Raw genomic sequence first — 25,193 nt, forward strand, 5'->3', positions numbered from 1 at the left:
TCTGCAGTTCATTCGGTTTTGATTTTGTAAATAATCGGTGACTTGGTAACTGGAGACTGGCCTTTGTGGGGTTGTTTCAGACCATTTCTCTGCGATTCTAATATTTGCAACCCTGTATTTATGACTGTTATTCCATCTGAAAGTTAGTCCTCTTCCTGTTCAGTTTCTAAAACCAAGGCAAAATGTTCATAAACCAACTGATGGTTTAATAAATAAGTGTCTCCACTCAGCTGCTGCATATAACAAAGCTAAATATGGCTTCTTGTGCTGCAGTGGTAGTCCTTACTTCTAGGCCAGTATGTCTAGATTCAAGTCCCACCTGCCCAGGACAGAATGAGTAATGTGTATGAATTTTGCCTGTTTCAACTCAACAAAAATAGGTGAAAGCCATTCATGAGTTAATTTCTCAGGGCAATGTCTTGAACAATAAGAGTCAATCTGCCTGGTTTATATCATAGATCATAGAATCCCTACAGTGTGGAAACAGGCCCTTTGGCCCAACAAGTCCACACCGACTCTCAGAGCCTCCGACCTAGACCCATCCCCCTATAACCCACTTAATCTACACATCACTGGACACTATGGGCAACTTAGCATAGCCAATCCACCTAGCCTGCACATCTTTGGACTGTGGGAGGAAACCAGAGCACCCAGAGGAAACCTACACAGATATGGGGAGAATGTGCAAACTCCACGCAGACAGTCACCCGGGATTGAACCCAGGTTCCTGGCATTGTGAGGCAGCAGTGCTAACCACTGAGCCACCATTTTTTAACTTTTAAAAACACTGGTAGTTAACACTCAGTTACCATAATCTGGTACATTCTCCATGGTAATTATGGTCCATTTGCCAACTAATCAGCACTTATAAATGTTTGTTTTCCCTTAAAATTATAAGCTTGCAAATTGTCCTGATGAGTGAAAGAAGAAAAGTTTTGACAAAGTACTTCTTTTCTCAGCAATACTCAGGTTCTGTACAACCAAATGACTAATACTTATTTATTTAGATTTTGAGGCCTTTTGCAAAATGACCTTTCATTAAAGAGACACTGCTTTTAAGATACAAAGTGTCTGCCAGATGCATGACAGAACAATAGATATTGCATTGAGATAATATTGTTGCATTGCCTGAAGTGGGGTGTCATGACAAAACTAACAGTATCCTTACGATGACAAAATGGGAGAAATGCCAGAAATAACAGTGAGATCTTCAAAAGAAGATGTGGGTTATTGCTTCAACTAAGATCCTCATTGCAAACCTTCCAGCTTTCTCTCTTCAAAGGGAAACAATGAGGCATGGTCAAACATAACCTCATTAAACTGGTGTCCCTTTAATAATGAAATATTAAACAACCAAGCACAACTTTCAGTGAGGAAATTTTGACAATATTATTCATCTTATAAATTTTAGAATTTTCAAAATGATAATGAAACTTTATTCTGATTTCCATTTTTTCTTGAATTAACTTACGCTCATTTTTTTAAATTCACTGAATTTTTCACTCTTTCCCTGGCTGCCCTTTATCATTCCATTTGTTAGGGTGAGCAATTTTACATTCTCCTTTTACCTGTAAGCACCCAGAGCTATTGTTTGTTGCAATACCAGGTTAAACAGCCACTAGCCATCTCACTGTAATCAGAGATCACCCCTGTGGTCGTCTAGAACTATGGCAACTTTACATCTGCTGGTTTGATTAACTCCTAACTGCTTTACTTTTACTCAGACAAGTTGATGTCAATAAATAACACATGTTAAATGTGAGTTAAAAAACACATTTTTCTGTCCCCATACAGGGTTGGGATGATCTTCCTCATTGGTTAATCGTCTGTGTAGAAGAAAATGTCAACTAACGTGACTTATGATGGTTCTTTCAACTTTTTATTTGCTTCACTGGCAATCTTATTAATGTGTTAAGGCTGGCTGGTTTGCAGAAACAAGATAAGAACATTCTGCTTTACAGTTGATTTTCAAGGTTGAATGCAGGGTCCATGATTAAAACTGTTCCATTTCATGTACTGTTGTTGAGCAGGACCCTGTGATTCCAACAGTTCTAATTTTAGTTTCTGGATTTATATTGCTTCTGCCTATTGATAGGCAGCTTTCCATCTTACATTTAAAGTGTCAACATGAACATTAGTCAATGCCTTCAGGGTGACTGCTTTCAATGTAAATGGCCAACCACTGATGCAAATCTTGTTAGCAAACTATCCAAAACTACACTAATGTTCCTCCCTCTCTCCCATTATTGAAGCCCCTTATATTAGAAGGCCACTGCCTGTCTGAGAAAAGACAAACTTTTCTCAATGGAAGTGACTACTATATAGCAATAGGCAGTTCACTGTTCTCAACTTACAGCCTACTGATTTGGAGCTAATGGTAGAATTGCTTGATTTACTGCAAAACATTGCAATATCTGCACTTTCTGCTAGCACCTGTTTTTACATTCTTTCCTACTTATGATGGAGGCATGGTCCTCTGAGTGCTAACAGTCATCTCATGCCAACTGACAATTCTTTATTTGTTGATTTTGATGGCAGGCTTGTCATTAGCTGTAGGAGTCTCCTCTAATGTTTCCCAACAATAGTCATTGGATGGTAGGAACTCTTCTTAATTTTTTTCACTCTTCAGCTTAGAGGTGCTGTGTTGGGTCTCAATGTTTATGCTGAGGAATACCAAGAGCATCTTATGATGTCATGTGCACTTGTGGACACAACAACTGAGGATCTCAAAGGACTGCGACCTAACCTTGGTTCTCCTCAAAGGCTCTATAACAACAACCAAGTCAATGTAACCTGTGACTAATTACTAACATGATATTGGACATTTCTAGTTGAACCAGCAAGTAGTTTTTCTCTACTGCACTAAACTGGTCTTGTAGTTTCTTACACTCAAACCGTGTAATGGTAGCCTTCATCATGAGCAGCAACACAGTGAGCTGGTATATGCATACAACAGTCACAGCTAAACAAAAAAGACAGGCTCAAAAATGGGATCTTTGTGAGCTACAGTGCCTACTATTGTATCAATTAATCTTATAAAAACAGGAGAAAGCCACCTTTAAGCTCAACTCTATTTATCTTCCTTTGATCCATATCCCTTGGTGTAAAAATCTGTAAATTAGTTGTACAAGTGAGCTATTTGGCCCTTTAAGCCAGTTTTGCCATTCGATAAGATCATGGCTGATCTGTTTCATTTCGAACATCATATTCACATCTACTCCAAATAACCTTTGACTCTTTCATTTAAATCTGTCTACATTTGCCTTAAAAATATTCAATGATACCACGTCCATTACCTTCTGAGGCTGGGAGTCAAACCCCTCAACTCTGAGAAAAACTTGTAATTTTTGTCCTAAAAGGGTGACTTCTAAGAGTGACTCCAAGATCTGGAGTTACCAAGAGGCAAATACCGTTCAAAACCTTGCATACATAATCAAGTCACTGCTCAATCTTCTAAACTCCAGTGACAACAAGGACAGCCTGTCCAACCTTTCCTTGTAACAAAATCCATTCATTCCAGATATCAATCACTAATGGACCTCATCTTAATTGCCATCAAGGGCATTATATCCTTCCTTAAATAAGGAGATCAAAACTACACGCGGTATTCAAGATTTAGTCTTTATCAATCTGCTGTTTAACTGAAGAATAACATCCTTACAGTTATGTTCAATTCTTCTTATAAAAAGGATTGTATCTTTTTCATCTTCTTGACTATGTGCTGTATCTGCATACTAATATTTTGTGACTCATGTACTAGAACACCTAAACTCCTTTGCACCTCGGAATTCTGCAGTTGTTCTCTGTTTAGGTAATACTCTTTTTATATTCTTCCTGCCAAGTGAACAAGTTCATATTTTTCTGTATTATGCTGCATCAACCGGATGTTTGCTTAATCACTCAACCCATCTACATTGGTCTCCAAACCCCTTATGTCCTCTTCAAAACATATTTACCTCCCTATATTTTTGTCATCTGCAAATTTAGTTACCAGGCCTTTGTTCCCTTCAATTAAGTCTTTGACATAAATTCATAAATCGCAAACAGTTGTGGCTTCAGCACAAATCCCTGCAAACCTCACTGGTCACAGAAAAGACTAATTTATGCATATTCTCTGTTTTTTGCCAACCAGCCAATTTTCTATGTCAAATCCCTTTTAGAAATCTACATATAGCACATTAATAGTCTTTGCCTTATTCACAGTGCCAGTTAGTTTTTTCAAACAACTCCAATAAATTGGTTAAGCATTATTTCTTTTTCATGAAACCATGCTGATTCTTTTTAATTCTCTTGAATTTTTCTAAGTGCCTAGCTATAACGGTCTTGATGATCAATTCTAACACATTCCCATGACAGACATCTTGCTAACCGGCCTGTAATTTCCTTTACAAAAATCTATCTCTCTGTCTTGGAAATTCCAATTTTTTTGAGTAACAACAACACTTTAGGAGGGAGAGTTTCAGATTTCTACTAACATTTTCTTATGAAAATCTATCCAATAAATTGCCATATTTTTGGGAGAAATATTGTAAATAAGTGGTTATGTGCAGAGGAGGATCATAATCCTTTGATGCAGCACTTTCCATTTCCAATCAAGCTTCTGCATTACTATAAATCAATGTGGAGCATTTACATCTACAGAATATATATTGTTATAGATTTATGGGGGAGACACTTACTATGACTACCAACTTTAACTCTGTTTGTAGACACACAAAGCAGAACTGAAGTCATTTTGAAAAAGCATGTATCTTTGAGGGTCCTTTTGCTAGCAATTTATGAAACACCAGTCACCTATAATCTGTACTGGTCCTGTTTTAGGAAGTTGTTTTACAAATATAGGAGTAGATTTGTTATCATGTCTTCAAAGTTCGGAGTAATAAACATGTTGCATTGAAAGTCCTTAAAGCTTTTCTCTTTAACTCTAATAAAGTGCAAGTACCTCTTAGCATTCACTTTCTAGTTACTGTGCAAAAGCACAGTGCAAAAATAAGTTTTAAGTTTTTAAAATGCACAACACTAATTATGGAATGATGGATATAGTCAGCATCATGACATTTGACCTTGACTGTGAGAAAGCATATCATCCACCTCAAGCTCAGTTTCAATATTACATTATGTTTTTCCCTTGTGCTCATGTTGTCTATCATTATCTCATTGAAACTATGATAATCTGCATTGATCTTTAACTAAAATTATTTAGTGCTGTCTTTGGTGATTTTTTTTATTTGCATGCGTTCTGAATTGCAGAAAGACTTGCTTATTTTAAAGCCACAATGTACTAACTGATTTGCATGCATTCCAATAGGAAACGCACCCAAACAAACAAGACTTTTGTGAGTTCCCAGCGTAAAGAAACACACAGGAGGAATGTCATGGATAGGAGCTCCACTGACCAGTGCACCCTGCAAGAAACACTTAACAGCAGCAGATGTAAGTTATTCAGAAGGGTAACATCTATTATAAATCCTTTTTATCTCTAGACATTATTTGTAGGAAAATATCTTCCCTGCACTCTGGTAATTTTCTTCATGAAGGACCATATGCTTTATATAAAGAATACAGTTCTCAATGATGCAGTGAACTGCCCGTTATTGTGGAATACTTACCTGATCTAGATGCAATATAAGGTGCTTGCATTGAAACAACCATCTGAAAATATTACAGGAGCAAGATTGCAAAGCTCCCCAAAATGGAAGCAGGGTGAGCTCAGTCAATGTAATACAAGCAGCATACCATCTCACACGCTACCTGGTTATTTGATATGGCAATATGGCATCTGGCGTGATTTGCCCTAAAAATGTGCATGTAAGCCATGGACACCACTTTGTTGCTTTCAAGACGCTTTTAGTTCATGGAAGATTTGATGTTCAAAAGCCCAGTTACTCATCATTCAGCTTTTATAAGTGTCATGTACTTGACATAATGATAGCGTAGCCTGTCTGTTTTGTTTTGCGCATGTTCAAAATTGTAACTGAGTTACATCTGGCCTATTGCGATGAAGGTTTGTAATATAATATGATTTGGGAACTTGGGTTCTATCGTAGAGATAAACGTGTGTTTGGCTTTTAATTCTATGAAGTTACCTTTTTTTTTAAAGAGTCAGAAACTCAATGTTTTAGCCTTGCGTCAAAACATGAGAAGCCATATGACTTGGGAATTCCCTCCCTAATGGTAGTTTTCCACCACCTTCTCAAGGGGAACTAGGAACAAGCAATAAATGCTGGCCAGTGATGCCCACATCCCATAAGTGAATTTTAAAAATCTGAAGATATGTGTAGACAAGGTACCTGGTGAGATAATTGCTGAAGAGTTTGCTAAGTTGATTTTTTACCACCCAGAAAGAGCAGGTTCAGTTCAGAAGAAATCATCCATACCAGCAGATGTGGTGTTTGGCTGCCCCAGAGTAGTCAGAATAAGTGGAAAAAGCTTTAAGTTTTCTTTTCTGAGAGATCAGTGAGAAAAAATCAATGAGTTACTGAGTCTTTGCATCTCAAAGAGAGAGGAAGAGAATACATCTGGTAAATATGCAGAAAGTTAACGAAAAGAAAAGCTTGCAAGTTCATCAGTTGAGGAAGAGATTAAAGAGTAAAGACAGGAGTGAGACTTTGCTAAAGTTGAGTGTCTGTCCGTAAAGGATATTGCTGGTAAAAAGCTAAGTTTTTTGTCATTTTTCCATATTGTCTTTATATTTGGCTTTTAAATTTTCATTAAAATTATATTGGCAACCTAATGTGAATATATTCAGTGACAATTGAAGCAACCAAATTGTAAAACTAAAATTTATGTTAATACTGGAAAAGAGATTACAGTCTGAAATCTCACATGATAGACCATAATAAATAATAACAATGTAGGGGATCCTGGTGGATACCTATGATATCTCACACTGGCAGTTATATATGGGGTCATATTGTCTTACAAGAATCATCTTATCTATCATTCCTTATGATTTTATAAACCTCTGAGGTCACACCTCAACCTCCTTTACGCCAGTGAAAAAGTCCCAGCGTCTCCTTTATAAATCAACCCCTTCATCCCTGGCAACATCCTGGTAAATCTCTTCTGAATCTACTCCAGCTTAGTGATATCCTTCCTGTCGCAGGGTGATCAGAACTGGACACAGTATCCTAGAAGAGGCTTCACGAACATTCTGTATGACCTCAACATAATATCACAACTCCTATACTCAAAGGTCTGAGCAATGAAGGCAACCATCCTAAACCCCTTCTTAACCACCTTATCTTTATGTGATGCAAACTTCGAAAAATTGTGTACCTGAACCCCTAGGTCTCTTTGTTCAACAACACTGCCCAAGGCCCTAATTTTAATTGTATAAGTCTTGCCGTTGTTTGTTTGACCAAAATGCAATACCTTGCTTTTATCCAAAATAAACTTCATTTGCCACTCTTCAGCCGGTTGATCCTGTTGATCAGGATCTCTTTATAATCTGAGCTAACCTTCTTCACTCTCCACTTTACCAATGATCTTGGTGTCATCTGCACACTTATTAATTATGCCTTCTATATTCTCATCTAAATAATTTATATAAATGACAAACAAAAGTGGATCCAGCACCACTGTGAAATCCTGTGAACACCACTGATAACAGGCCTCCAATCTGAAAAGCAAGCCTGTCCCATCACACTGTCTCCTGCCGTTAAACCAATTTTAATCCAATTAGCAAGATCACCTAAATCCCATGTGATCTAACTTTACTAATTAGTCTACCATGTGGGATCTCATCAAAGGCTTTACTAAAGTCCAAATAAACAATGTCTATCACTCTGCCCTCATCCAATCTTGGTTACTTGCTCAAAAAACACAATCATGTTTGTGAGACACTATTGCCCTCACACAAAGCCATGCTGACTATCCCTAATCATTCCTTGCCTCTCTAAATGCATAGAAATCCTATCTTTCAAAATCACCTCCAGCAACTTACCCACCACTGAAGTCAGAGCCACTCTCCAGTCATTCGGCACCTCACCCAAAAATTATAGCTGATACAAATATTTCTGCAAAGAGCTTCGCAATTTTCTCCTGAACTTCCCAAAAAGTCCTGGGATATACTAGATCAGATCCTGGAGATTAATCCACCTTTACATTTTTTAAGACCTCCTGCACTTCCTCATCCGTAATGTGAACTGTTTTCAAAACATCAATATTTATTTCTGAGTTCTCTAGCCTCCACTTCTTTCTCCACAGTAAAAACTGATGCAAAATATTCACTTAATATCTTTCCCATCTCCTGATTTTCAATACAAAAATGACCTCTTTGATCTTCAAGAGGCCCTACTTTCTGTCTAGTTGTTGTCTTGCTCTTAAGGTACAGTCAGTTCTGATAATGTGATTGCGTCTCCATCACTTTATAGACAGATTACTTAAATAGTTTCAAAATATATTGTTTTGCACATATATAGGATTGTCTCTTGATTGATTTTCTGAAAGCATCAATCAATGCCTTTTCCAGTTCACTCTGAGAAAGATTCTATAAAGCTTAACTTTGTTTTTATTCTCTGATCTTCCAATAGCCTGATAATGGCAGATGAGGCAGGGGACTTTCAAATCTTCATGCTGCAGCATTGACAGTCAAACTCCTTTTCTCAGAATCCCCCAGTTCAAAATATTCTGGTCCCTCCTTCTGTTTGACCACCATGTTCTCTCCCAGGTTGGCTGGCACCAATTCCAAAGTACTGACCTCATTAATGGCCAAGCACCAACTATTTAGTTAAGCACATTGCCACTTGAGAGTTGAAGAGTCTATAAAGTTCATTGATCAAGCTGAACTTGACTTCTAGACCTGGCCTAAAGAGCAAATAACAGCTTGTTTGTTCTCTTTTTAAAAACAAGCGGCTGTTAACAGTCCAAAGGTCACTTTCAGTTCTCAACTCAGTTCCAAATCAAAACAACAAAAAATTAAAATTAAAACAATGAAAAATCAGCCAGTGTTCAAGATTAGATGTTACACCACTGTGACAGAGCCTTTAGACCATCAACTGCTCCTGTCTCCATTGTCTTCCCCCTTAACTGTCTTGTTAGATGCTACCCTCATGAATGATAGCCCCTGACAGCTATCCCATGGTTACTTTTCTCATCAATGGCACCTCAGATGAACATTTGGGAATAAACAATTTTTATATGCATACTTTATTGTCCACAATCTCAAACAGCATTGAAAAAGGTGTCATCAATATTTAAAAACTGCTTCTTGACTAAGCAACAATGCCCTCTTGCTTGACATAAAGGAATTCGCCTTGAGTCCACAGGTTCTATCATTTTGAACTGATCTACAGACTTGAAGTGTGACAATCTTTTAAATTAACCAAAGAAAAGAATTACAAACCAAATTTCAAAAGCTTAACTTCTGACCTATTGTCATAAGTTTCCTAGAGAAACTAACAAAAGCAGTCAGATTGGTGAAAAGCTTTTCAAAACTCTTCTTTTTGTAAACAATAAAAATTCAAGCAGTTAAAAAAAAGGCCAAAGCTTGGAATGAGATAACAGAGTGGAGCTGGAGGAACACAGCAGGCCAGGTAGCATCAGAGGAGCAGGAAAGCTGATGTTTCAGGTCAGGACCTTTCTTCAGAAATGGGGAAAGGGGAAGGGAGCTCTGAAATAAATACAGAGGAGGGTGGGGCTGGGGAAGGTACATGGGATGGTGATAGGAGAGTACAGGTAGGCAGTGGTGGAGATTGGTCAGTGAGGTGGGAGGAGCGGATAAGTGGGAGAGAAGATGGACAGGTTGTCAGGTCAAAGAGGCGGGAATGAGAGGGAGGGAGGAGGAACTGCAGATGCTGGAGAATCCGAGACAACAAGGTGTAGAGCTGGATGAACACAGCAGGCCAAGCAGCATCAGAGGAGCAGGAAGGCTGACGTTTCGGGCCTAGACCCTTCTTCAGAAATGGGGGAGGGGAAGGGGGTTCTGAAATAAATAGGGAGAGAGGGCGAGGCGGATAGACGATGGATAGAGGAGAAGATAGGTGAAGAGGAGACAGACAGGTCAAAGAGGCGGGGATGGAGCCAGTAAAGGTGAGTGTAGATGGGGAGGTAGGGAGGAGATAGGTCAGTCCAGGGAGGACGGACAGGTCAAGGGGGCGGGATGAGGTTAATAGGTAGGAGATGGGGGTGGGCTTGAGGTGGGAGGAGGGATAGGTGGGAGGAAGGACAGGTTAGGGAGGTGGGGACGAGCTGGGCTGATTTTTGGATGCGGTAGGGGGAGGGGAGATTTTGAAGCTTGTGAAGTTCACATTGATACCATTGGGCTGCAGGGTTCCCAAGTGGAATATGAGTTGCTGTTCCTGCAACCTTCGGGTAGCATCGTTGTGGCACTGCAGGAGGCCTAGGATGGACATGTTATCTGCGGAATGGGAGGGGGAGTTTAAATGGTTCGCGACTGGGTTTAGTGCAAACTGAGCGTAGGTATTCTGCAAAGTGGTCCCCAAGCCTCCGCTTGGTTTCCCCAATGTAGAGGAGGCCACAACGGGAACAGCGGATGCAGTATACCACATTAGCAGATGTGCAGGTGAACATCTGCTTGATGTGGAAAGTCTTCTTGGGGCCTGGGATGGGGGTGAGGGGGGAGGTGTAGGGGCAGGTGTAGCACTTCCTTCCCCTCCCCCATTTCTGAAGAAGGGTCTAGGCCCGAAACGTCAGTCTTCCTGCTCCTCAGATGCTGCTTGGCCTGCTGTGTTCATCCAGCTCTACACCTTGTTGTCTCAGATTCTCCAGCATCTGCAGTTCCTACTATCTCTGAAACAATTTTAACCCTACTGTGAAGCCTCTTCTAAGGATGCCTACCCTGAAGAAGTTACCCTCCTACCTCCGGAAAAACCTCAGTGGATCTCTCTCCCACTGCAACTCTCTCGTAATCTCTTTGGCCTTGAAACTGCTCGACCACGTCCTGAAGCAAACCAGGTACTATAGCCATATCACCTTTCTTAGTACCTGCCTATGGAACCAGATCATCCCCAATGGACTATAGTCCACATTCAGGCCTTCCCAATTTGGCCCCAACCGTGACAATGTCTACATTCAGAACATTGAGATCCTTCAGAAGCGTTTCTCACTGTGACTCCTGAAACACACACTCACAGCAATGCGCTGGCATCTCCTAGCACTACAATCAAGCCTACCCCAGCTCAGAGCCTCCCTCTCCCAGACCTGCAAAGGACCTCTCCTGTTTTTTATTCTTCGTAGGATCCACAACCTGAACTCACAATTCTACTCAGCTTCATTGGACACAAAAAACCGTAAGTACAGTAAACTTACTGGTGCCTATGAGCCAAAACGGGCTTCCTCCACCCCCAAATCCCCAACCCTACCCAGGACCTTCCCCACAATGTGCCCGCTGCCATTGGCCATGTGGCCAATGTCGGAGCAACCACGGATGACGTCACATCCTCCGCCGCTGGGTACACCACTTCCGGGACAGCAAACGCCATCGACACCGCTGCTGATGCCACCGCCTCCATTTCCGAGGCCAACACCATAGACACTGAGGACGCACCTAGCGTCACCGCTGCTGCCGCCTCCTACCCCGCTCCGCCCACCACCAACGGCGATCCAGCCACCACCGACGCCGATGCAACTCTGCCCACCGCCAACGCCGATGCAACTCCGCTCACAGCCGACGCCGATGCAACTCCGCCCACCACCACCGATGAAACTCCGCCCACAGCTGACGCCGACGTCGCTCCGCCCACCGCCTCCACAGCCAGCAGCTCCAGAGGAAACAGCAACACCCAGCCCTGCCGAGTCTTCACCATCCCCCCAGACCTCCCCCTTACTGAGGACGAACGGTCAGTCCTCAGTAAAGGGCTCACCTTTGTCCCCCTCCACCCACACATCAACGAATACCGCTCACGCTTGGACATAGAGCAGTTTTTCCGCCGCCTCCGCCTCCGCGCTTACTTCTTCAACCGTGAGCCTAACCCTCCCCCTACTGACCCCTTCTCCCGCCTCCAACAAAGCCCCTCCTCCTGGACACCACCCCAAAGCCTCCTACCCTCCCTCGACCTCTTCATCTCCAACTGCCGTCGTGACATCAATCGCCTCAACCTCTCCACCCCTCTCACCCACTCCAACCTCTCCTCTGCAGAACGTGCAGCCCTCCGCTCCCTCCGCTCCAATCCCAATCTCACCATAAAACCCGCGGACAAGGGAGGCGCAGTTGTAGTATGGCGCACTGACCTCTACATCACTGAGGCCAGACGCCAACTCTCCGACACCTCCTCCTACCGCCCCCTTGATCATGACCCCACCCCCGACCACCAAACCATCATCTCCCAAACCATCCACAACCTCATCACTTCAGGTGACCTCCCAACCACTGCCTCCAACCTCATCGTTTCCCCAACCCCGCACCGCCTGCTTCTATCTCCTTCCCAAAATCCACGAACCTGACTGCCCTGGTCGACCCATTGTCTCCGCCTGCTCCTGCCCCACTGAACTCCTCTCCACTTCTCTCGACTCCCATTTTCTCCCCCTCGGTCCAGGAACTCCCTACCTACGTCCGTGACACCACCCACGCCCTCCACCTCCTCCAGAACTTCCAATTTCCCAGTCCCCAACACCTCATCTTTACCATGGACGTCCAGTCCCTATACACCTGCATTCCCCATACAGATGGCCTAAAGGCCCTCCGCTTCTTCCTGTCCCGCAGGCCCGACCAGTCCCCCTCCACTGACACTCTCATCCACTTAGCCGAACTCGTTCTCACCCTCAACAACTTCTCTTTCAATTCCTCCCACTTCCTACAGACAAAGGGGGTGGCCATGGGTACCCGCATGGGCCCAAGCTATGCCTGCCTCTTTGTAGGTTACGTGGAACAATCCCTCTTCCGAAGCTACACTGGCCCTAAACCCCACCTCTTCCTCTGTTACATTGATGACTGTATCGGCGCCGCCTCGTGCTCCCACTAGGAGCTCGAACAGTTCATCCACTTCACTAACACCTTCCACTCCAACCTTAAGTTCACCTGGACCATCTCTAATACCTCTCTCTCCTTCCTGGACCTCTCTGTCTCCATCTCCGGCAACCACCTAGAAACCGATATCCATTTCAAGCCCATCGACTCCCACAGCTACCTAGAATACACCTCCTCCCACCCATCTTCCTGCAAAAATGCCATCCCCTATTCCCAATTCCTTCGCGTCCGCCGCATCTGTTCCCAGGATGAGGCATTCCACTCCCGTACATCTCAGATGTCCTCGTTTTTCAAGGACCGCAACTTCCCCCCGTCAGTGGTCGAGAACGCCCTCGACTGTGTCTCCCGCATTTCCCGCAGCTCATCCCTCACACCCCCTCCCCACAATAACAACCAAAACAGAATTCCCTCATCCTCACTAACCACCCCACCAACCTCCGGATCCAACGCATCATCCTCCGACACTTCCGCCATCTGCAATCCAACCCCACCACCAAAGACATTTTGCCCTCCCCACCCTTATCTGCTTTCCGGAGGGACCACTCTCTCCGTGACTCCCTTGTCCGCTCCACACTCCCCTCCAGCCCCACCTCATCCGGCACTTTTCCCTGCAACTGCAGGAAGTACTACACCTGCCACTACACCTCCTCCCTCACCCCCATCCCAGGCCCCAAGAAGACTTTCCACATCAAGCAGATGTTCACCTGCACATCTGCTAATGTGGTATACTGCATCCGCTGTTCCCGTTGTGGCCTCCTCTACATCGAGGAAACCAAGCAGAGGCTTGGGGACTGCTTTGCAGAACACCTACGCTCGGTTCGCACTAAACAACTGCACCTCCCAGTCGCGAACCATTTCAACTCCCCCTCCCATTCCCCAGACGACATGTCCATCCTGGGCCTCCTGCAGTGCCACAACGATGCTACCCGAAAGTTGCAGGAACAGCAACTCATAGTCCGCTTGGGAACCCTGTAGTGGACTTCACAAGCTTCAAAATCTCCCCTCCCCCTACCGCATCCCAAAACCAGTCCAGCTCGTCCCCACCTCCCTAACCTGTCCTTCCTTCCACCTATCCCCTCCTCCCACCTCAAGCCCAACCCCATCTCCTACCTACTAACCTCATCCCGCCCCCTTGACCTGTCCGTCCTCCCTGGACTGACCTATCTCCTCCCTACCTCCCCACCTCCACTCACCTTTACTGGCTCCATCCCTGCCTCTTTGACCTGTCTGTCTCCTCTCCAGCTATCTTCTCCTCTATCCATCTTCTATCCGCCTCCCCCTCTCTCCCTATTTATTTCAGAACCCCCTTCCCTTCCCCCATTTCTGAAGAAGGGTCTAGGCCCGAAACGTCAGCCTTCCTGCTCCTCTGATGCTGCTTGGCCTGCTGTGTTCATCCAGCTCTACACCTTGTTGTATCAATGAGAGGGAGGGTTGGTCATGGGATGATGACAGAGGTGGGGAGATGTTGAAACTGGTAAAGTCCACATTGAGACCATTGGGTTGTAGGCTTCCGGGGTGGAATATGAGGTGCTGCTCCTCCAGTGTCCGGGTGGCTTCATTGTGACACTGGAGGAGGCCCAGGTTGGACATGTCGTCCAGGGAATGGGAGGGGGAGTTGAAATGGTTCGCAACTGGAAGGTGTTATCATTTGTCACGAACAGAGCACAGATGCTCTACAAAGCGGTCTCCGAGCCTCTACTTGGCCTCACTGATGTGGAGGAGGCCGTATCGGGAGCAGCGAATGGAGTAGACCTGATTAGTGGATGTGCAAGTGAGCATCTGTCTGATGTGAAAGGTTTGTTTGGTGCCTTGGATGGATGTGAAGGGGGAGGTGTAGGGGCAGGTATAGCATTTCCTGCGGTTGCAGGGAAAGGTGTCGGAGATGGTGGGGCTAGTGGGGAGTGTGGAGCTGACGAGGGAGTCGCGGAGAGAGTGGTCCCTATGGAAGGCAGATAGGAGTGGGGAGGGAAATATATCCTTGGTTGTGGGGTGGGATTGCAGGTGGCGGAGAATGGTACATTGAATACGGAGATTAGTGGGGTAATACATTAGGACAAGAGGGATTCTGTCTTTGTTTTAGTTGCTGGGAGGGGATGTGAGGGCAGAGGTGCTGGAAACATGAGATGCGATTGAGAGCATTTTTTACCACTGAAGGAGGGATGTTGCAGTTCTTGAAATAAGAGGACATCTGGGATGTTTGGGAGTGGAACGTCCTATCTTGGGAGCAGACGTGGTGGAGGCAGAGGAATTGGGAGTAGGGGATCGCATTCTTGCAGGAAGGTGGGTGAGAGGAGGTGTAGTCTAGGTAACTGTGGGAGTCGGTCGGCTTGAAATAGATGTTGGTTTTGATGCGGTCACCAGAGATGGAGAGAGAGGTCCAGGAAGGAGAGAGAGGTATCAGAGATGGTCCAGGTGAACTTGAGGGTGGGGTGAAAGGTGTTAGTAAAGTTGATGAACTGTTCAAGCTCCTCGTGGGAGCATGAGGCAGCACCAAATACAGTCATCGATGTAGCGGAGGAAGAGATGGGGGATAGTGCCAGTGTAGCAGTGGAAGAGGGACTGTTCCACATACCCTATGAAGAGGCAGGCCACCCCCTTAGTCTTTAGGAAGTGGGAGGAGTTGAAGGAGAAGTTGTTAAGAGTAAGGACAAGTTCGGTTAAGCACATGAGGGTGTCGATGGAATGGGACTGGTTGGGCCTGCGGGAGAAGAAGAAGCAGAGGGCTTTTAGGCTATCTGCGTGGGGAATGCAAGTGTTCAGGGATTGGATGTACGTAGTGAAGATGAGGTGTTGGGGGCCAGGGAATTGGAAGTCTTAGAGGTGGAGGGTGTGAGTGGTGTCCTGGACGTAGGTGGGGGGTTCCTGGACTGGAGGTAGAAAATAGAATCAAGGTAAGCGGAGATAAGTTCAGTGGGGCAGGAGCAGGCAGAGACAATGCAGCGGCCGGCAGTCGGGTTTGTGGATGTTGGGAAGGAGATGGAAACTGGAGAACAGGATTGGGGAACGATGAGGTTGGAGGCTGTGGGCAGGAGGTCAACTGAGATGATAAGGTTATGGATGGTCTGGGAGATGATGTATTGGTGGTCATGGGTGGGGTCATGATCGAGGGGGCGGTAGGAGGATGTGTCAGAGAGTTAGCGCCTGGCCTCAGAGATGTAAAGGTCAGTGCGCCATACCACTACTGCACCTCCCTTATCCATGTATTTGATGGTGATGTTAGGGTTGGAGCGGAGGGCTGCACGTTGCATGGGGAAGAGGTTGAGGCGATCGATGTCACGACGGCAGTTGGAAATGAAGAGGTCAAGGGGGGGTAGGAGGCCTTGGAGTGGTGTCCAGGAGGATGGGGTGTATTGGAGGTGGGAGAAGGGGTCTGTAGAGGGTGGGTTAGACTCGCGCTTAAAGAAATAGGCACAGAGGTGGAGGCGGCAGAAAAACTGTTTGACGTCCAAGCGTGAACAGTATTCATTGATGTGTGGGCGGAGGGGAATGAAGGTGAGTCCTTTATTGAGGACTGACCTTTCGTCCTGAGGGCGAGGTCTGGGGGGATGGTGAAGACCTGGGGCTGGGGTTGGCTGTAGAGCTGGCAATGGTGGGGGTAGAGTTAGGGGTGACGGTTGGCGTGGAGTTAGGGGCAACGGAGAGGGTGGACTTACGGGTGACATCCTTGATGTCGCCTTGGAACTTTGTTACTGGAGTCAAGGTGTTCGTACTGTTACCTATCTCAGGGAGAACTATTTAAAGATCATTGGACTTTATCAAATCACAACTAAGCTAAATTATGTGAATTACATAATTGAACTCTAGACAGGGGGAAACATCACAAGTGCATCATGTTAGTTTGTTAAAGTGGTACTATGACAGGGAAGATAGTCAGAATGGAAGTCTATTTACAATGAAGAATGAAGTAGAGTGAAATTAAAATATCAGAATGATTGAAAATGAATCATAAATTGGAAATTCAAACGTCGACCCTCCAGTACTCAGATTAGATAATATTGAGGTACTTAATGTTAGATTTGAAAATTATGCTATCTCCCAAAAAACTACTAGAGTGATGCACAACAGTTATTACACGCTTATAAATCAATTTGCATAAATAGACTAGGAGAAATGTCTTTGGCTTTACATGATGTTCATGTAGCAGATGTGTTATCCATAAAACAACATTCTTAGAGACTCAATCCAGAGAAGTTAGCTCAACTGATGGAAGAGATCAAGTTTCTGATGGACAATGGTATTATTCATGTTATGCACTAAGTCATAGTATCTGAGCTCACCTATTGTCATGGATCATAATACAATATGATCATAGAATATATCATCACAATGGCAGATTCACATTTGATTCCATGATTAGGGATTATATTGAGAGGATTGTACAAACATAGTTTGCTTTTAAAATTGGCTTTTTGGAAGATATTGGCAAGTGTTATGATCCCAGCCAGTGGTGGTACTGTACAGCTCATATCCCAGAGTGCAATTTGGCCTACTGGGTCATTTTCTGCTTGTTTTAGCTGATGCAGTGGTTACACTTAGTCACAGATGGCTGCAGAGTTTCTGTAACATTATAACCAAAGTCGGTTACACAACAGACAAAAACAAAAAAACACTATCTAAATTTAGAACACGGTTAGAAAAATCTTAAAAAATATTCAACAAAACTAAGCTTCAACCTATTCACCAACACTATTACCTTACAGCAATTCAAATTCAGAGAAATGACACCTCTGTGTCAAACCTTTAAGTTAAACTTAACTGATTCTCTTCATTTTTGCCCTATGAACAGTGCAGCCTTTTTACAAGAGTACTCACAAAGCTAAGAGCTTAGAGTTTCTCAGCTTCTCGTAACCTATGGATTTCTAACCATATACCCCTGGTAGGAAGTAATTTATTCCCTTAACTGCTCTGAAATAAATCCTTTCTGGGAGAGACACTGTATTTGTTTCTGACCACAGTGAGGTCTTCTCTGAGCTGCACTAAAAACTCTCAACCTCTAGGTATTCTAAAGTCAGAACTAAAAACAAGTAAATGGCCTTCAATACGTACTCTAACTACTTAAGTCACCACAGTATAAATAATTTTCTATTAACACTCCAGCAGTTCCCTGCTTTCTCATGTATACTGGATTAGGTGACTATTCTGAAAGGACTTTTGAATCTAGGTTTTTTTTACATGTTCATAAAAATAACCAATGCCCAAATGCAACTATTTTATAATCCAGACTCAATGTGATGTTATACAGATCATACATATTTTATCACATAATGTCCATTGATTCTTCAAGAGAAGTAACAACTTTTACAACACTGGATGGACTTTTTCAACGTACAGCCATGCCATTTGGAATGAAAAAAACAAACCAGCAATCTTTCAATAATTAATCAACAAGGTCATCAATTGTGCAATTATGTTGTATGCAAGGTTGACTTAGTTGTGTTAATTAAAACCTAGGGAGAGCACTTGAGGAAATTGTTTGATAAGTTTGGTAAAGAAAGGCAGGAAGTCACAGCGTTCCTTTGAAAATATCATAACTGCTGACTACTGCACTGGCTATAACAGCACCAATTTATGAAACGCCATTTAAACTGGTTTTTGATGCCCATGACATCAGTGTTGGTGCAGTGTCGTTAGCAGAAGATAAAATGGGAATCAAGAGGCAAATCTTGTTTTTCTGGAAAATTGAATTCAGCCAACATAAATCTTCAAAGTTGGAGAGTCACAGAGCCTGCTCTTGAAGTTTACCTATCCCACAATTCTGCAGAGATTGTTATTTATATGAGCCATAATTCTTTAACCCTGTTTGAATAATTTCAGAATAAAGATCTTGAGACTCTTTCTTTGGTGCTTAATCCTTACAATCTCATGAGTAAGAAATTGTAACATGTAGATAAGAGTGATACTTCACTGAGGTTGAGTGCCTGTAAGGAATATTGCATGGAAAAAGAGTTGAATCTTTATTTTTGCTGTTTATGATAAGATCATTCCAAATTGTTACATTTATTTATACATATATAGAGAAAAAGTTTTGTTTTTCTCTTATCTTTTGTGTAATAAACTTTTTTTTCTCTTCAGTTAAAAGTACATTGGCAGCCTTAGGTAAGTATATTCAGTGACTGAACAAATAGTAAACAAATTGCAAAAATATAACTTCATGATCTATCAAACTAGGTTTTATTTTCAGATGTGACTTGTCCACTATTACCAACTGCTAGGATCATACACTTTGCCTCTTAACTCTTAATGCTTTTGTTAGGATCTATTACTAATAGCATTGAAAATACTGCAGTCCTCAAGGAAAGATTAGAAGTATTATGCAAATTTCAAATTGGTTCCAGCTGCTAATATGTAAGACTCAAAAATAGAGGCAGTGGTCATTGACTTAATTATCCTGATAATTAAGAAAATGAAACTACCTACAATTGATGTCAGCATGAGGACAAAGCAAGAATTATCATTTTAGACTTACACCAACTCTATTTTTAATGAGTTTTTGAAGATATAACCTATGTCTGCCTTTCTCAATAAGACCCTTCTATGTGAGATTGCTCAATTCATGTCATTTTTTTATTAAATGGGCTTGGTGTCTCAACAGGACAGCAGCATATTGTCTTTTATCTTCAACTGATTTTCATGGTGATAGAAATGTCCATCCAGAGTCAACTACTGGCATTTTTATGGCGTGAGCCTGAAGGCAATTTCTAAACAGCTACTAGGTCCCAAGTATTCTGAGATATCTGATTTAAAAAGGACAGAATGCTGCCATCCATTTAGTTTGCAAACACATGCCCTTTCCAACACGATTAGGACATAATGTAAAGAAGCATTAATGTAAGAAAGGTTTTGAAGTAATTGAGTTATTTTATTTACTTACTATGGTGATTGGAATGAGGGCTAGGCAGATCTCATTGACTATAAGATCCTTGATTGGGGTTGTTAACCTGGACCAATTCGGGAGCCCTGGCTGATAGATATCAATAGGAGATTCAGAGTTTCCTCATTCTAGAACTGGCTCTGAGATGGCTAGTCAGAGCCCATGTACTATGCACATATACATAAATGGTGACTTGATAATGGATACTGGTCTCTGTGCAGTTATTTCATTTACCAAGTCACAAACCCCTGTTAGGTAGTGCTGTAGCATGAAACCACATTGCATCATGTTTCACTTGGAGGTTAGTGGAACTATGACCTTTATGTTACCTGCAGCTGCTGTAAATGGCAATCCTCAGGTGTGTTTAACATGCACTTTTCTGGAAATAGAAATTTGCAATAGTGTCCATCCACTGTTCAAGGGGAGGTTAATGCTACATTGTGAACCGAAACAATAATATGCATTCCAGCAACTTCACTGAAACCTCAGAAAAGAAGCAGCTTAACTCTATTTTTTAAAAATACATGATGTTGTTACTATACATCAGTGGGGGCCAAATGTTTTGCATGGGGGGCACATTTCAATTTTTTACGCTTAGGGTCACAATAACATTAAAACAAATTCGAAAACAAGAAATTGAGAATTTAAATTAACAATTAACAGAACTTGACTCTAAAACATGTCAAGTAACACAGCCTAATTATAAAGCCAATTTTAGCCTTTCAGGTTCAGAAGCAGAGTTAGAGAGAGAGGAAAAAAAAATCAGTCCAAATCATCATTCCCAGGAAGGGGTTGGCAATTGAAACGATGCTAAGAAGTCAGGTTTAACTATTGCTGATCTTGAATCACCTCTGGTGGGTTACACTCTGAGCTGGCCTCACCAAAATTCATGAAAATTAACTTTCACAGGGTTTCCTCCTCTCATAGCCTGTTTTCCCTTCTCCCCCTCCCTATTCCCTCGCCAACACACATCCCTGTTTCTCTCTCTCTCTCTTGCTCTGTCTCTCGCTTTCTCCCTCTCTCTCTCGCTCTCTCACTCTCTCTCTCACTCCTTCCCCTTATTTATACCCCTCCCCCTTTCTCATACCCCTCTCAGTCTCACTGTCTTACTCTATCCCAAATAACTTCTAGAAAATATTCTATGGTGCCTAGCCGACCTTTGCAGAATTTAAAGAGAACTTTCTTTTTAAAAAAAGTATCACCAGGGAAATAAACAACAATGCATTGCAAAAACTGTATGGCAACCCTTGCTCTTTGTGACAACACACAAGTCTCTGAGATGGCAGTGCCACCAGCCTGACTATCAGCTGCAGGAGTACCCAGAAGCCACCAATGCTTACCAATGGCTAAACAGGATTAAGCTGGTGGCTTCCCAATACCTTACCTGCATGGCCAGAGCCCATGTCCCTCCTGCCACATTCCTATGCCCCTCCTGCCACATTCCTATGTCAACCTGAAACAGTTCCTACCTGCCTCCTCCTTGACTTTCAATGGCAGCAATAACCTGGGCTGGCTGTCCTGACCAGCCAAGAGGAACTGTTCAACCTAGTCCAGCTTCCAAAATGCTACTTGGCCTTTGTTTCCATGGTCATCCAGAACATCCCCCACAATAAGATGACTCACTGACAGATCTACCAATACATGGCCTTTCTACAAGAGGAGCAAGGCAAACTGTCAGAGCTCCATCTGCCACAACCTGTCCCTGACTGATTGCTTCATGAAGTTGCCCTGGGGCAAGGACAATCCAAGTAAGAAACCCCCTCTACAATCCCAGACCCCTCTCCTTTCTTTCTGTGAAATACTATGGATGCTAAAGATCCATAATGCAAGCAGAAAGCCTCCCAATTCCAGAGCCAGCCTGTAAACTCACCGCCATGGCTCCAGAACTCGGGCTGCTCGCTGCTACTCTACTCATGGAGTGGTTGTCTCCTGCATTTTGTTGCTATTGACTCACTGGTAAGCTGGCACAGCACACATGGGAAAGGGTCGCTGACTGGAGGAGTCACCACTTTCTAGATGAATGAAATCAAATTTGTAAACTCTTAAGACATTAGAAATGTTTGAATGTTATTATTTTATGAAAGGCTAATTTCTTCAAATGCTACAAGATGGGTTTAGGATAAATGAAATGGAATCTTTGACCTATTTGATCTAATTCTTCCAGAACATCAAATATATGGTCTTCCCATTACAGAATTGAGCTGCTTCTTAGATTGCCCTCAATCACGCTACCAGAAATTCAATCCTACTTTTGATCACCTTCTACATAGGAGCTTTCCAATATCTATCCTGATCTGCTCTTCCCAATTCTGAAACTTGTTAATATTTCAATGTTGTTACATTTACATGAACACATTTAATCAACCTCCTTCACAAACAATTGACCGGAAGTAACGGAATATTTTTCCAACAATTCTAAAATGGATCCGAAAGAAGTAATGCTGCAACATTAAGCATCTGTTACATTGTTGTTCAATGAAATTTAAGAGGTTAATTCACACTAGGAGAAAAAGTTTTCTATTTGCAATGTATAGAAAGTCACAAATGCTTCTTTTAAATATTCATATTAAAAGACCTGTCAAAAAGAGCCAAAAATATTTGACAGTTCACTTTAGCCATCCCACAAATGAACCTCCTGACTTTAAACCACCAAAGATTTGTGTTGCTTCATTTGGACAACTTTTGTCTCCTTGGGCTATTAACAGCTGAACTTTCTTCCCTTTTCTTTCTTCCCAAACCCTCCAAAAGATGAACAGTGCAACACCATGAGTAAATTGAGCAGCTCATCAGAAAACTTCCCTCAGAGACCTTGTCATCGAGCTGGGTTTCCTTACCAGATTCAGAAGCTGCACCCTGCAATCCAACTGGCTGACCTCGAAGAGCATATCAACCAAATGAAATCAGCAAAGGACTATGGCTTCAAGCAAGAGTATGAGGTGATGACCAGAGAACATGTTTGATGCTGAGATTATTTCAAATCTCTTGGCATACATCTAAACATGAATTAAATATTTCTATTCAAAGGAATGAAACAAAATTGTGATTTTGGCATAAGTCATTAGATTAATTTTGTGATGATCCCAAGATTTTTTCTTTGGCTGTCAGTTTTCAATCTTATCCAAGAAGAGACCAGCCTTACATCGCAGAAATAAAACCTTGAATAAACAGGACTGTAAACTTGAGTTTACACCCTTGGGTGTAGGCCCGAGGCGTCAGCCTTCCTGCTCCTCTGGTGCTGCTTGGCCTGCTGTGTTCATCCAGCTCTACACCTTGTTATCTCAGATTCTCCAGCATCTGCAGTTCCTACTATCTCTGTAAACTTTAAACATAATGTGGGGGAGAGAGGAGTTGAGAAAGGGGAAATATAGGCTTACGTATCAAAAGGTATATGGCAGCATTGCAGAATAGTTAGTTAGGTAACGATATCCAGAATGGTACGAGAACAGATAAAGTATACAAACATTAAAAAAATGCACTAAATTGGGTAAAAAGGGGAAAGCATGGTAAAAGTCAAAATTAATGGCTCTTTACTTGAAAGCACATAGTACAAAAAAAAAATGAAAAAATGACAGAAATAAAGCTTAATGTGTATAATCTCCCAGTGATAACAAAGACTTGATTACAAGGAAATCAAACCTGGGAACTAAATATTCAGGGCTATGTAACTTTTCGGGAGGATAGGTAAGAAGGAAAGAGTGATAGCTTTGTTAGTGTAGAATGGAATAAAACAACAAGAAACTATCTCAGTTCGCAAGATGTGGAATCCATATGGGTGGAGATAAGAAATAAAAATGGGAGAATGACATTGGTGAGAGTAGTCTATAGACCCCTATACAGTAGTTATAGGACGGAGAATCAGGACATAATGAGGTAAGGTATAAAGGGCATTACAATAATCATGCAAGACTTTAATCTTCAGTTTCCTAGAACAGCATGTTGTTTACCAACCTGGGGATTAGGCTATTTTGGATTTGGTAATGTTTAATGATACAGGTTTAATAAATGGGTCTCAGAGCAAAAGATCCCCTCGAAAGCAGTGACAATAAAGTGGTGGAATTCAGCTTTCAGATTGAGAATGAACTCAGGTCAGAAACAACTGTACCAAACTTAAATAAGGATAATTACAAATGAATGAAGGGAGAATAGACTGGAGTGGACTAGAAAGGGGTTTCGTGGAAAAGGCGGTTGATAAGCAATGGCAGGCATTTAAGGACACCTAGTTCATGGCCCACAACAATGATTTATTCCAATGATGAAGAATAATTTGAGGAGGGGGTAAAGCAACCAAGGTTAATCAAGGAAGTTAATAGTAACATCAAATTGGAAGAAAAAATATACAATGTGGCAAAGATTAATGGTAAGCCAGAGAATTGTGATTGTTTAATAATCCATCAAAAAATCACCAAAACGTAATGAGGAGGGAGAAAATAAACTTTGAAGGTAAACTAACAAGTAATATCAAGTAAGCAGTAAGAGGTTCTTTAAATATAGCAACATCAAGAGAAAGGCCAAGGGGAGCACAGGCCCCTTCAGGGAATGAGGTTGGGGAATGAATAATTGTGACTAAGGAAATGGCAGAGAAGTAGAATAAATATTCTGCATAAATCTTCGCATTAGAAGATATTAATAGCATTCCAAAAATGCTAAATAATCAAGGAGCAAAAGGAGAGGAAATAAATACAATAACTAACACTAGAGAAATGGCTCTATGGAAACTGAAGAGACTGTTTAATTCTCTATTCATTTGTGGGATGTGGGTATCGCTGGCTGACCAGCATTTCTTGCCCATCCCTAATTGCCCTTGAGAAAATGGTAGTAAGTTGCCTTCTTGAACCGCTGCAGTCCTCCTGTTGTGGGTTGACCCACAATGCTAATAGGGAGAAAATTGCAGGATTTTAACCCAGCAACAGTGAAGGAACAGCAATATATTTCCACGTCAGGATGGTGAGTGGCTTGGAGGGGAACTTGGAGGTGGTGTTGTTCCCATATGTCTGATGCCCTTGTACTTCTAGAAGGGAATGGCCGTGAGTTTGGAAGGTGCTGTCTGAGGATCTTTGGTGAATTTCTGCAGTGTATCTTGTAGATAGTACACACTGCTGCTACTGAACGTCGGTGGTGGAGGGAGTGGATGTAGTGCCAATCAAGCGGGCTGCTTTATCCTGGATAGTGTCAAGCTTCTTGAGTGTTGTTGGAAATGCACCCATCCAGGCAAGTGCTGAGTATTCCATCACACTCCTGACTTGTGCCTTGTAGATGGTGGACAGGCTTTGAGGAGTCAGGAGGTGAGTTACTCGTCGCAGTATTCCTAGCCTCTGGCCTGCTCTTGTAGTCACTGTGTTTATGTGGTGAGTCCAGTTGAACTTCTGGTCAATGATAACACCCAGGATGTTGATA

The 25,193-nt window shown here is 42.6% G+C and overlaps 1 protein-coding gene across 1 annotated transcript in view; it reads left to right on the plus strand.

The window, feature by feature from the left end:
* The window catches only part of LOC109924299 (receptor-type tyrosine-protein phosphatase U-like), a 289,829-nt gene that overhangs the window by 160,390 nt on the left and 104,246 nt on the right, over positions 1-25,193 (plus strand). The window contains exons 13-15 of the mRNA XM_048612922.1: positions 5,309-5,433; positions 19,001-19,024; positions 22,548-22,735. Coding sequence (XP_048468879.1) covers positions 5,309-5,433; positions 19,001-19,024; positions 22,548-22,735 — 337 coding nt within the window. The remainder of the gene's footprint in view (positions 1-5,308; positions 5,434-19,000; positions 19,025-22,547; positions 22,736-25,193) is intronic.

This window comes from Rhincodon typus, chromosome 27 (assembly GCF_021869965.1).
Source record: "Rhincodon typus isolate 14 chromosome 27, sRhiTyp1.1, whole genome shotgun sequence".
Taxonomy (NCBI): domain Eukaryota; kingdom Metazoa; phylum Chordata; class Chondrichthyes; order Orectolobiformes; family Rhincodontidae; genus Rhincodon; species Rhincodon typus.